Below are 13,291 nucleotides of genomic sequence, written 5' to 3'. Positions count from 1 at the left end.
GGCTCAGTGGTAGAGTGTCGGCCTGGCGTGCAGAGGTCCTGGGTTCGATTCCCGGCCAGGGCACACAGGAGAAGCGCCCATCTGCTTCTCCACCCCTCCCCCTCTCCTTCCTCTCTGTCTCTCTCTTCCCCTCCTGCAGCCAAGGCTCCATTGGAGCAAAGATGGCCCGGGCGCTGGGGATGGCTCCTTGGCCTCTGCCCCAGGCGCTAGAGTGGCTTTGGTCGCGGCAGAGCGACGCCCCGGAGGGGCAAAGCATCACTCCCTGGTGGGCAGAGCGTCGCCCCCTGGTGGGCAGAGCGTCGCCCCCTGGTGGGCGTGCCAGGTGGATCCTGGTCGGGCGCATGCGGGAGTCTGTCTGACTGTCTCTCCCCATTTCCAGCTTCAGAAAAATACAAAAAAAAAAAAAAAAGAAAAAGAAATTGGCCCATGATAACTGTGGGCACTCTCAGCCTAATCCTGGGGTTCTGAACTACAGGTTGTGCTGTGTAAAGGAGTTGTTTGATGTTACTTTCCTCGGCTCCCATTCCCACAGAAAACACTGGTATATTTCCTGACTGGCATGGTTATGTAGAAGGAGCCCAGGCTTGGGAGACAGAAAGATCTGACTCCAAACGTCCGGCCTGCCAATGATTAACTGTGTGGCTTTGGGAAGATTGCATGAACTCTGAGCTTGGGTTTCTGTATATAGAATGGAGATAATAATACTCACCTCTGAAGGTTTGGGGAGGATTAAAAATTGCATCTGTAGAATGTCTAACACACTGAGGAGCATCCACTGGGCATGCCACAAAGGTTCCGGAGTCCATGTGGTTTTCATCATTTCATCTTAAAACTCATTAAGAACACAGGGTAACAGTTACTAATGAAACTGGATTGTGGAGGATGCTATGGAGCAGGGAGAATGTGATGGGACGTTGGAAAATAGTAGAGTTAATTTTACAATGTGATTTGAGTGCTGCCATAGCATGGGAGATAAGAACACAGACTTAATCCCAATAACCTGGGTTTGCCTCCTGGCTCGCCGCTTCCCAGCTCTGTGGCCATAGGCAATGTACTCTCCTGCTCTAGATTCCTCGTTTGTAAAAACGGGATAAAGATGGTACCTTCATCAACTGAGTTAATAGTTATAAAGTGCCTTTTAAAAGTGCCTGGCAGGTTGTAAACGTTGCATAAACGTTTGGTAGACTGAGAATGGAAATAAGTAATAAAATTAGAGCCCAAGCAAATTTTTAAAGAGACAAATGACACTTTGTGTAAGTGAGCAGGCTGAGCTGTATCAAAAGGCCAATTTGTTCCAAAATACAAGAGAGGGTAGGAGATAGAGTGACTGTGGTTGGTTAGGCATTCTTTGGAATATCTCAGGCTAATGTAGGATTTCTCAACTTTGGCACTATTGACATTTTAAGCTGAAAAAATTTTTTGGTGTGGGGGTTGGTCCTGGACATGGCAGCATTCACCCCTACCCTCAACCCACTAGATGGCAGTAGGATCAATCTCCCTGCCCCCAGTCTCCAAGTTGTGACAGCCAAAAATATCTCCAGACCTTGCCAAATGTCCTGTAGGGGACAGAGCCATCAGTTGGGACTGACTACTCCAACCAGACCCAGCAACTATGTATAATGGTACAGAGGTTTGTGATAGATACATAGACAATTTCTATGAGATTATTAAAACCACCCTCCTCTACTTTGAGCATAGCCCATGTCTTGGATAGAGTTGTTAAAATTCATTATATTACTCTTTATTTTTGCAGTGTGTTTCATGGATCTGGTTTTCATACATCACGGCATTTTACAATCTCGATATTTTCCCAAGAAAGAAATAGATCATCTAATTTAATAGCTGGTAGAGTGCACTAATGATGCCCCTGAGATTTAAATGAAAATCTCTCCCATATCTGTGGGATCGAGTGCTCTCATTGTATAAGGGCATTATTTGTGGAAATATTATATTGTAATTTTAGAGATGCCTAATAGGAGAGTTCATCACTAAAGTAGTTACACTTGGTGCAGTTTTAATTTTAAACAAGATTAAGGCTAATCAGGGTACCATTTGCTAGATTTAAGCTTGAAGTCACAAAGAAAACAAGTAAGCGATCAGCTATCCCAGGACAATGGAATTAGCTGTTCTCTGTTCTTATTTCACTTCGTAGTAGTCCGGGGGCTTCCCCCCACCCCAATTCAAGTTCTTGATTTCTCTCTTCCTTCAGTTTAGGCATTTGGTCTGTTCACATCATTCAGCCTAGCCGTTTTTCTTTTTCTTTTTTTCATGTGAAAGCAGTTTGAGCTTTTTATTTCACACAGTGATGGTTTTCCCAGAACATATTTTTGTTTCCTACAAACTGAAATTATCTCTGGCCGATTCATGGGTTTGTATCAAGCTCTCCCTCTTTGCAGGAGTTTATAGGTTACCTGGTTCTGGAGCGGCCAGTCCCAGGTACCGACAGCCCTGGCTTATTTTTCCCATGTCTGTGGCAGACATTTTTAATTGTTCGAAGTCCTATTTTCTACTGAGCCTTCAAGAACCTTCTCCAAACACTTCTCCAGGCTTTTGCTCCCAACCAGGTTAGAACAGATATGTGAGTTGTAACCTGTGGTCTAATTCAGTTATTTTATAGGGTAACAGGTGGCAGGCACCATTCACAGCAACAGTTCTTGCCCGCATCACCAAGCTGGTCATGATAGGGTCATACCATGAGCCCATAGTCAGCCTTAATCCTTTGATGTTTCTCCTAGTTCCCTGACTATTTAATTATTACACTTAAGGGAGCCTAGTAAAATGCCTATAAACCCTGTTTAAGAAAACAGAGAAATTAAAATAGTGGAAATTAGACATGTTAAGATATTCTAGAACTTTCCGAAAATGTGAGTCTGTTTGAGAAAGAATAATGTGCCACCAGGGTCATAGCTCCAGAATAATAGCTGAATCAAATATCTGGCTCTTTTCCCAACCAGTAATTTCCAGGCTCAGCTGATTGTCAGAATCACCAAGTGTGCTTTAAAAAACTGATTTCCAGATCTTTCTTCATTATATGTTCTTATGAAAAATGTAGGAGGAGGGGCCTGAGAGTGTCTACGTGTATTTACCAAAGCACCCCAAACGATTCTAATATCAGCCGGCCAGCCAATATTATAACTATTTATAGGGAGGACCTGATAAATTATGCAGAAGCAAAATTATGGGTATACGTATTTAGCCCTGGCTGGTGGCACAGTGGATAGAGTGTCATCCTGGAGTATGGAGGTGGCTGGCTCAATCCCAAGGTCACCAGTTCGATCCCGAGGGCTCTCAAGGTCGCACTTGGAGCCTCAGTCAGGGCACATATGAGAAGCAATCAACGGTGCACAGGCTAAGTAGAATAAGTTGATGCTTCTCTTTCTCTCTATCCCTTCACCCCTTCTCTCTTTCGCTCAATAAACAAATTATAGTTCTATTTTATAATAGTCTAATACAAACACAAATTTTATAATAGACAAATAATACAAATACAAAATCATATGCCTAGACATTTTTTTTCTGTTTATATTTTTGTTTTTTATCTTAAAGAGCTTATTCTACCAAGGGATGTCATCATAAATTTTTCAGTTAATTTAGCCTAACGCTTATGTGCATAGCTGCAGAAAAATGTACCTGTGTTTGTGGGTTTGATGGAAAAGTCCAAATTCTCTCCAAACATTAAAAGTAGAAAGCATCTGAAAATAGCTATGATATATTTGTGTTAACCGGGCCCTAGATTCTGCTCTAAATTCTATACAAATGTTGTCTTGATTAATTGTCACAGTGGCCCCCACTTTAGAGATCAAAAGGTTAAATAAAACTGCCTACAGACAAGCTGGAAAGAGGCAGAGAATATTTCATCCCAGATCAGGCTCATTAGAAAAGCCCTCTCCCCAACCATTGGGTGTTACTCCCTTCCTGTTCCATGCCTGGTCCGTGGTCCGACTCAGTGAAGTGTGGGTGGATGGAGCGGGCAGGGGATCATACAGAGTCCAGAGACTCTGCTCTCCTCTGGCCATGTGACCTTCATGCCGCAATGTTGATGAGCTCTGTCAGCCATGTTTTTCTTCCTCTGTCGAATGAAGAGACCATTCTATGAGTTTTGAAGTCTTTCCCATGTGAAAATCTCTTGAGTTGAAAAAGCAACACATGTGGTCTTCTTTCTTTTTATTGCATTTAAGGCATCTAAAATGAGAGCTATTTGTAAAATCGCAGACAGAGGGTCTTCCACTGAGAAAGTTTGAGATTTGCCTTGCAAAGGTGACCGGCAACAGGAAGACTGGCAGAGGCCACTTGAAAGTTTTCCTAAATGCTTTGTAGATGATGATTTAAGAAGTCCTCAGGGATTTGATCTCGCACAATGACTGCTGGATGTTTAAGTAGTTACAACAGAATGTTTTGAATAGCAGAAAAATCTGAATCTGGCAGCATGACACTTCCCGTTTCTGTTGAATCCATTTTCGCATGCAGTTCTAAGAGGATTTGATCAAATATGCTGAAGCAACTCCAGGGGTGTCTTATAGCATTCTTGTGCTTCCTAAAGGGACAAGGAATTTTAATCATGTAAATTTATTAACCTGAAGCCTTCTTTCATGTTATATGTTTGCATGGTGTGAGTTGATCCATCATTGGGTTTTAGCCTTTGGAGAAAACTACAAAAAAGTGGAAAAGAAAGGGAAGCAATTGCTTTGTGCCCAGATTGAATTGGATAAGATGCGATTGGTGATTTTTCAGTGTGGTTTGTGCTCCTTTTTTCTTTATTTTGCTTTCTGGCTCTTTGCAGCCTGCCTACCAAGATCTGAAAGAGCTTGCCATTAGATCCTAATTATTTATGTTCTAATGGGATTCCCTACTCTTGAAATTCATTTCCCATCGTGCTTGGCAGGAAAAGAGTAGGCCACCTGCAAAGTTAAAAAGCGATTGTACAGATGAAAACAAGGGAATGTTTTGCCTTGGAGTTTAGGAGCAATTAGAATAGAACACGCAAGAGTCAGACAGTAATCAAAATATCAGCTCAGTGACTGACAAAGCTGGGTTGGAAAAACATGGCAGATGAGATTTTTGTTTTCTCCCCAGTGTCCTGAATTTCTGAATAGCAGCAGGTACAGGGAGACCTATAGGAAGGTGGGTGCTTAGAAATGGGACAAAAGTGGACAAATTCTTCACATTTGAAGAATTTTGATGCCAGTGTTGGGGGTATATGTGTTTGTGTGGGTAGCACATGTCTACATTAATAAGAACGTTGATATGTGTTGACAGATTTTCTAACACATAAGGTGATAGAATGAGTATTAAGAATATGCTGTTGTCTTTAAGGAAATTGCCAAAATGTAGACGTTGGATCAGAGATGACAAAATAAGTTTCATCTAACCCTCCAATTTCAATGGATGAACAGTGGTAGTGGCTACCTGAGGGCTACATTGAGAGGGATTTTGAGGACATGTCAGGCTCCTCCAAAAAATAAAATGAAGCATAAGCTCTGATTGATTAGTTATGTCTGCCACAGATCCGAGAGGGGATGTGATAAGTTGTCTGCTACGTGCTTCCATTCTCATAATAGACTGTGTACCCTGTGACAACCCTCATCTGAATGGTTCCTTTTATTATCCTGTGTGACTGTGAGCCCTTTGACTGCTAGCATTAAAGTTCTTTCATTTTATTTTTAGACCTCAGTATGGTGGCAAGTTCTGTCCGGGTTCTAGCCGCATTTATCAGCTGTGCAATATTAACCCTTGTAATGAAAATAGCTTGGATTTTCGAGCCCAGCAGTGTGCAGAGTATAACAGCAAACCTTTTCGTGGATGGTTCTACCAGTGGAAACCCTACACTAAAGTGGAAGGTAATTTGGTCTCTGTGCTTTTCCAATAAATGTGCCTCTATGTGGACGGTAAAGTGACTGAACCACATGGAAGAACTCGCTGCCTATATGAAAGAGATTCTGTTTTTATCTCTTGTCCCCCCAGACCCACCCTGGCCCATTTTAAAATTCAGTTCCATAGGTTTTGTTTATTTTTACACACTTATTTTTTTTTCACAAGACACCCCTTGTCTCCCACATCTGAAAGGCAAAGTATTCATGTGTTTGGAATGCACTTATATTTCTAAACTTACCTTTGACATTTCAGCAATGAAGTCTCCCAGGGATGTTAATTGAAATTGGTATGAATTATCCAGACCAAAACTCGTGAAACCATATATGCCCCACTGAGACACCATACTCAGTAACTGACACGTTAGATGATTACAGGCATGGGAAGGCCTGTTTGCAGAGTATGCACGCATACATACACACACGCACACACACACACACACACGAATAAAAAATATTTTTGTACTAGGGTCTTAGTACTTGTTATAACTTAAAGTAATGGTTTGTATTTTAATTTCAAATTAATTTGTTTTTATTTTGGTTAAGTATCAAAACATTCATTTTAATTATTATAAAATGCAAATGTAATGTGCAGAAGAAGCTGTCACTGTTCCGGTTATTTCCTCTCCATTATATGTGTACTCATTTGGTTCATCAGACCTCACCCATGCTCCCTTGAGAATGGATAAATGGGAAGCCAGCTGCACGTGTGTACAATGGAAGGAGACTAAAGTTAAGGACAACTCATGGGAAATAAGACTGCCAAAGCTCAAAATGAACCTGGATTTTCAATGACCATAAAGCAGCCAACGTAATTAGAGACATTGTTAGAACAAAGAAGATGGTAGTGCAACTCGACTCAACACCAGCCCAGCCCTTGTAGGAGCAGCGATCTGTTTCTGGGTCATGAGTGTCCGAAACACAAAGACAGACAGGAAAGTTCTACAATCTGTGTCTTAGGAGGAAGCAGTGAGGAATCGACATAGATGTTTCCTGTAGAAAAGAAATTGGTTGCCTTCAAAAATTCAAAGAGTTGTGGAATAGAAGGGGATTTAGATTTATTTAAAATTGTTTCAGCAGGTAGAATTAATTTAAGGGCTAAGAACTGTTTAACTGTATCGCCTCTTCAGAGAGACTTGACTTGCTGGCTTTTCCAAAATATACTTTCTTTGTGTTATTCCTTGAGCCTTTAATCTGCTTTATTCTTCATTATCTCTTATCAGTGCATGAATTTGTAATTGTACAGCCATTTATTTATTACTTTCTTTCTCCATAAGAATTTAGGTTCTACAAGGATGGAACCTTTGTCTGTTGTGAGCATGCTTATGTCTCCAGCATGGAAGAACAGTACTTTGTACTCATTTATTACTTTTGGAATGAATGACTAGATAAATATCAATTGTCCACACTGGAAATACTGTATGTCCCTTTATGAGCTGTAAGCTCTTCGTCACCGGAGGCATTCTATCAACTGAGTAATCGCCTAGGAAGGCTACAACAGGTCCTAGTGGACAATTAGATAGAATAGCAACAGTTGCATTCAAATCTAATACTTGAAGATTTATTTTCTCTTGGCAGTACTTTTCCATAATTCCATGTTTCCTATCTGTGGTTCTTTCTCCAAGACTTTGTTGTCCTTTCTTTCATTTCCCCTCTGCTCTTTGCTTTGCCATCTTGGGCATTCCTTGACCTTTCCCGCATGACATCTTTCATTCAAATATCGTGTTTATGGAATCTGTTAATAGATTATTATCATCATTCTTTAAATGGGCTCTATCTTGAATATATATAGAGAGAGAGGAAGTTAAGCAAATCAACTTTGTAACTTATAAGATGTTTTCTGGTCTCAAAGTTCTTTGACTAAATTTGTTGGGAGTTTTTACTGAGTAAGGAGCATGCCATTCCATTCATTCCCTCAACAGCTGTTCACTGAGCGTTTACTGCATGGCAGACACCCTGCCTGATGCAGAGGAAACTTCATTGGGCAAAACAGAGACCCTGGCCTTGGGAACCCAAATCCTTGTGGGAGGAGACAGAAAATGAAGGCCATGTTCCTCCCCATTCTCCTTTTGACACTTAGATCAGAAAAGACTGATCATGATTTGAAGGTCTTGCGACTTTTATGAGTTTGGGAAAAATAAGGGATGACATTCATAAATGCAGGCCATCTTTGTCTTACGGTAGTGAGATTTTTTTCCTTGTGTGTTTCTCATGAACTAATTTATAACTTGCTCAGGAACCTGTGCTAAACAAATAAACAAACAGAAAACCAGAAACACCCCCAACACTTCTAGAACTTATTAATTCTGTCTCTCTCATTTCACATGTAGAAATTAGCAAATTAGCAGGTGTTAAATAAAGCTGCTATTAAAAAAAAAATCTCTAGGTGGGAGAAAAAAATTTAAGCCACCCAGACATCTGCATATTTGGAACCTAATAATTGAACTTCTTTCTCATTTTTGGCCTTGTCCTTTATTGAGAGGCTTTCTGAAGCACAACTATTTGTAGACTGTTTACATGTTTGTTGTAAGACTGTTGTCTGGGATATCACACAGTGTTGCCTGCTTCAGGTCTCGTGAGAAATGTCATCTGGGGTTCCTGGCTTAAAGGGATGCTTTGTGTGTGAGAAATTAGCCTAATAGCTTCATTCCAATAACAAGAGCTCTATAAATATAATACTTTTTTTTCTTTTTGCCTTTGATGCCAGAAACTTCCCAGACACGTAGTGGTCAATACAATTACATAGTGGTAGCCTGTAGGTTCAGTTTCTTTGCCTCCTCTTCCTTGACATGATTCAGCTCTGTTTTTCTCTAAAATGCCTAAAGTTTTTTCTCTTAATTGATTGAAGAAATATCTGAAATAAGCCATGTTCTAAATCATAGGTCAGCGAACTAAAGCCTGTGGGCCAAATCAGACCTGCTTTTTTAAAAACAGCAGCAGCAACAAAAACAAAGTTTTATTGGAAAAAGACAAATACCATATGATTTCTCTTATATGTGGAATCTAAAAGAACAAAATAAATGAATAAACATAGACCCCTAGGCACAGTGAACAGACTGTTGGTTACCAGAGGTGAGGGGGGCTGGGGACTGGGTGAAAAGGTGAAGGGATTTACAGTACAAACTGGTATTTATAAAATAGCCACGTGGATGTAAAGTCAGCATAGGGGCTGCAGTCAATGAGATTGTAATAACTACGTATGTTGCCAGGTCGGTACCTGAGATATCGGGGATCGCTCTGTAAATTATTTAATTGTCTAACCAATGTTCCATATACTGGGAAGTATTATAATAATATTGAATGCCAACTGTAATTGAAAAATAGAATTTAAAAAATAAATATAAAAATAAAGTTTTATTGGAACTTTAAACACCCCATAATTTATCTATTGTCAGTGGCAGGCCATAGGGTCTGTGAAGCCTCAAATATTTGCTACCCAAGGAGATATCCCCACCTGTGTATCGGGGCTAGTATTAAGGATTACAAAAATTTAAAAAAACCAGACATGTTAATGTTAAAGCAGTTTTATATGGATTACTAAATGGCATTCATAATTTTTAAAGCCACATGCATAAGCACACACAAACTGTAAATAACTTCTTCAGTTTTGATCCTGCTAGCTTTCGGCCGTGTCCTTCTCCCCGATCTCCCCTGACCGTGTTCTGTCTTGCTCTCCTTGCTTCTAGAGGAGGACCGCTGCAGACTGTACTGCAAGGCTGAGAACTTCGAGTTTTTTTTCGCAATGTCCAGCAAGGTGAAGGACGGAACTCCTTGCTCCCCAAACAAAAATGATGTTTGTATTGATGGGATTTGTGAAGTAAGAGAAACTTTCTGCTTTGGGATGTCTGATCATGCTTGTGTTTCCTCCTATCGAGTGTGAGTGTGAGTGTGAGATGTGTGAGGCGTGTGGCCAGAGACTCTGTCTGCAGAAAAGCAGGTGACAGAGGGTTCAAGGTCAACCTTTTCAGATTGAACATGAGGACTGTCTTCGAATTCCCCACTTCCTTGCCGCATGGCCGCCATCTGCTTTTGTAGTTTCCTTCTTACTCCATTTATATCTATATAGAATGGAGATAATACACACCACTTCACCTAGTAGTTGTAAATATTAAATAAGAATGTATGTAATAGTGAACTTTTATTGCGTATTCACTAAGTATATACATTATATGATTAGAACCTCACAAATTGAAATAGTACTACTATTTATTTCTGTTTTCTGTTTGGGTATCTCCTTTCTCTTTTAATTTAATTGAGAGATCTTTGATCTCTTAAGGGTGTGTGTGTGTGTGTGTGTGTGTGTGTGTGTGTGTGTAGCATTTTTACGTTTCACTAGTAGAGCTGGGCCCAAGTAAGGTCACCTGCCTTTGGTAGCAATGCTGACTTTTTATCTGGTTTTACAGATGAAGAGTCGAAGCCTAGATAAGTTGTATAACTGCCTAGGCATCCATCTAGTAATGACAGAAGAAGGAATTGATCCCCGAGTCAGTCACACTTGACTTGACCCTGTGCTTTTAACCATATAGCTGACCCTCTTTCCTAATGTTCTGTAAATACAGGAAAATTCTCAGCCACTGGCTTCTCCGACCTTTGATTTCTTTCACTTTTTTTCCTTCTTGTCACAGCCGGTGGGATGTGATCATGAACTTGGCTCTAAAGCAGTTTCTGATGCATGTGGTATTTGCAAAGGTGATAATTCGACCTGCAAGTTTTACAAAGGCCTGTACCTCAACCAGCATAAAGCAAATGGTAAGAGAGGCTGCTGTTTTCTTTGCTGTTACTGATGGGACACATTTTTTGTGACTGAGCAAGTTCAAGTTCAAGTGATGCTAAATGTGGTTGAGCCTCTACCTGGCTACCTGACACATGGAAGATGATGGCTTTTGACATTTCTGCAAGAGTTAGGGAGGACAGATGGGTTTTCAGTGTAAGGAGTGTTTTTATCAATACATACATCTAGACGTGTTAAATATTCTTCTGCTTGGCACTTTTAATGTGCTCACCAGGCTATCATATGCCCTACATTCATTTGTTAAACAAAGAACTTATTATGAAAGTTAGATAATACACCCTTGTAATGTTTGAAGCAATTATCTAAACATCTTTAGTAAGATTAAACCTTGAGCCCTGCTTTTTGAATATCACTGTGATTACATGGCTCTAATTTTCTTGTAGGCAGATGAAAAATTGGAAGCATTCTTGCGTCTCACGAGTAGCTTCTATCCACACACAAGTGCTTGGGGAAGCCACATATATCTCTCTGGGGCTCCTACCACTTGCAAAATGAAATGACTGATCATTTTCACTTCATAAAAGTAGAAATGAATGTCCGTGAATGATTCAGAAACCCCACTTTATAAAAAATGGCCACTACATGTCTCTGAGCGTCTCTGGTCACCTTCAATGGAAACCGGAAATGTTCTGTTCTTTCCGCCTAGAATATTACCCAGTCGTCGTCATTCCGGCGGGGGCCCGAAGCATTGAGATCCAGGAACTGCAGATATCCTCCAGTTACCTCGCAGTCCGAAGCCTCCATCAAAAGTATTACCTAACAGGGGGCTGGAGCATCGACTGGCCCGGGGACTTCCCCTTCGCTGGGACGGTGTTTGAATACCAGCGCACCTTCAACCGCCCGGAACGTCTGTACGCACCAGGACCCACTAACGAGACGCTGGTCTTTGAAGTAAGCCCCTTCTGTTCCTTCAGTTCTCAGTGCCTCTTGCTCAGTGTATAATGATGATCCCACCTTGAGCTGGCTGAACTCCGGCCCTTCTAGTTCACGTTTCCTAACTGGTTAAATGCCAGAGTGCAAAGGGGAAAAAAAACAGCAATGCCATTTCGGGGGCAAGGGGCAGGAATCCAAAGGGGCTCCAAGAAAATGTATGGTTTTCATATTTAAATGCCAACCTTTCTCTGCTATACGAGGCTGTCCTGAATGCTAAGGAGTATATAGAGTAGGAATATGTTTTTAAAGATTTTTATTGATTGATTTTACAGAGGGGTAGGTTGGTAGAGCGAGAAGTGTTAACTCATAGTTGCTTCACTTCAGTTGTTCATTGATTGCTTGTTGTCTGTGCCTTGACTGGATAAGCCCAGGGTTTCGAACCATCAACCTCAGCATCCCAGGTCAAGGCTTTATCCATTACGCCACCCCTGGCCAGGCTACAGAAATACTTTTTACATTGTTCTAATTTCTCTATGTCTGCCATTTGGGTGGTCCATTGTACCAACTCACCACGTAAGTCTACTGGCCCGGGAGGCAGTGATAGAGTAGAAAGGACACTTACTTGAGTGCCAAGCAAGTTTGAATCACAGAGCAAAGCACCTGACTTTTGTGGGTCGTTTTTTTTTGTTTTGTTTTGTTTTACAGCAAACCACCTCACTTTGGTAGGTTGTCATTTTCTTAGAGGTAAGAAATATAGTTAATGAGTAATAATTATATCAAAACAGCCAACATATGTGCGACGACTTTGCAGACGATTGTGTGTGCATTTTCTTTGGTCCGCGTAATGTTTACTTCACACTGGATGGGGCGGACCATTCACTTTCAGGGCTTCAGGTTGCGCGGTTCCCACTGGCTCCCACTTGCTGAGGGCTGACGTAGCCAGGCCCTCAACGTTGGTCCTTTGGAGCTGCAATTTCTCACCCACAGAATTGGGATAGAAAACCTACCTCCCTGATGCACCAGAAAAATAAGCAATGAAGTGTGAAGAAAGCATAATGGGATTTGCCTAGCTCACCCAGTGCAGGGAAAAGCCCGGGGAAACTGTAGCCTAGGTCTTTCCCGTCTACGGGGTGGGATTAGCTACGCTCAGTCCAGCCATACTGCTCTTCTAATTCAGGGCAACATTAGCTTAATTCAATAATAATCATACTGTTTATTATTATTATTATTATTATTATTATTATTATTATTATTAAAAGTGTTAGCCTTAATCATTTACTGAGGAAAATAAGTAGAAAGTTAAAAAAAAAATGACCACCTGTAATTTTGGATTCTGAGTCAGATACTGTACACATAAGGCTAAGAGTTAACTAGCTGTACACTCAGCCAAGTTTCTTTTTTTTTTCTTTACAGGGACAGAGAGAGAGAGTCAGAGAGAGGGATAGATAGGGACAATAAGACAGGAACAGAGAGAGATGAGAAGCATCAATTATCAGTTTTTCGTTGCGACACCTTAGTTGTTCATTGATTGCTTTCTCATATGTGCCTTGACCGCGGGCCTTCAGCAGACTGAGTAACCCCTTACTTGAGCCAGCGACCTTGGGTCTAAGCTGGTGAGCATTTTTTATTTTGCTCAAGCCAGATGAGCCCGTACTCAAGCTGGTGACCTCGGGGTCTCAAACCTGGGTCCTCGGCATCCCAGTCCAACGCTCTATCCACTGCGCCACCGCCTGGTCAGGCTCAGCCAAGTTTCTTAAGT

General features: G+C 41.1%; 1 protein-coding gene across 1 annotated transcript in view; it reads left to right on the top strand.

The window, feature by feature from the left end:
- ADAMTS18 (ADAM metallopeptidase with thrombospondin type 1 motif 18) overlaps positions 1-13,291 on the top strand; it is a 156,372-nt gene that overhangs the window by 109,825 nt on the left and 33,256 nt on the right. The window contains exons 11-14 of the mRNA XM_066242865.1: positions 5,665-5,837; positions 9,554-9,684; positions 10,493-10,616; positions 11,306-11,550. Of these exons, the coding sequence (XP_066098962.1) occupies positions 5,665-5,837; positions 9,554-9,684; positions 10,493-10,616; positions 11,306-11,550 (673 nt within the window). The remainder of the gene's footprint in view (positions 1-5,664; positions 5,838-9,553; positions 9,685-10,492; positions 10,617-11,305; positions 11,551-13,291) is intronic.

Source organism: Saccopteryx bilineata, chromosome 9 (genome assembly GCF_036850765.1).
Source record: "Saccopteryx bilineata isolate mSacBil1 chromosome 9, mSacBil1_pri_phased_curated, whole genome shotgun sequence".
NCBI classification, from domain to species: domain Eukaryota; kingdom Metazoa; phylum Chordata; class Mammalia; order Chiroptera; family Emballonuridae; genus Saccopteryx; species Saccopteryx bilineata.
The sequence above is the reverse complement of the archived record's forward strand: the minus strand, read 5'-3'. Positions and strand labels throughout refer to the sequence as shown.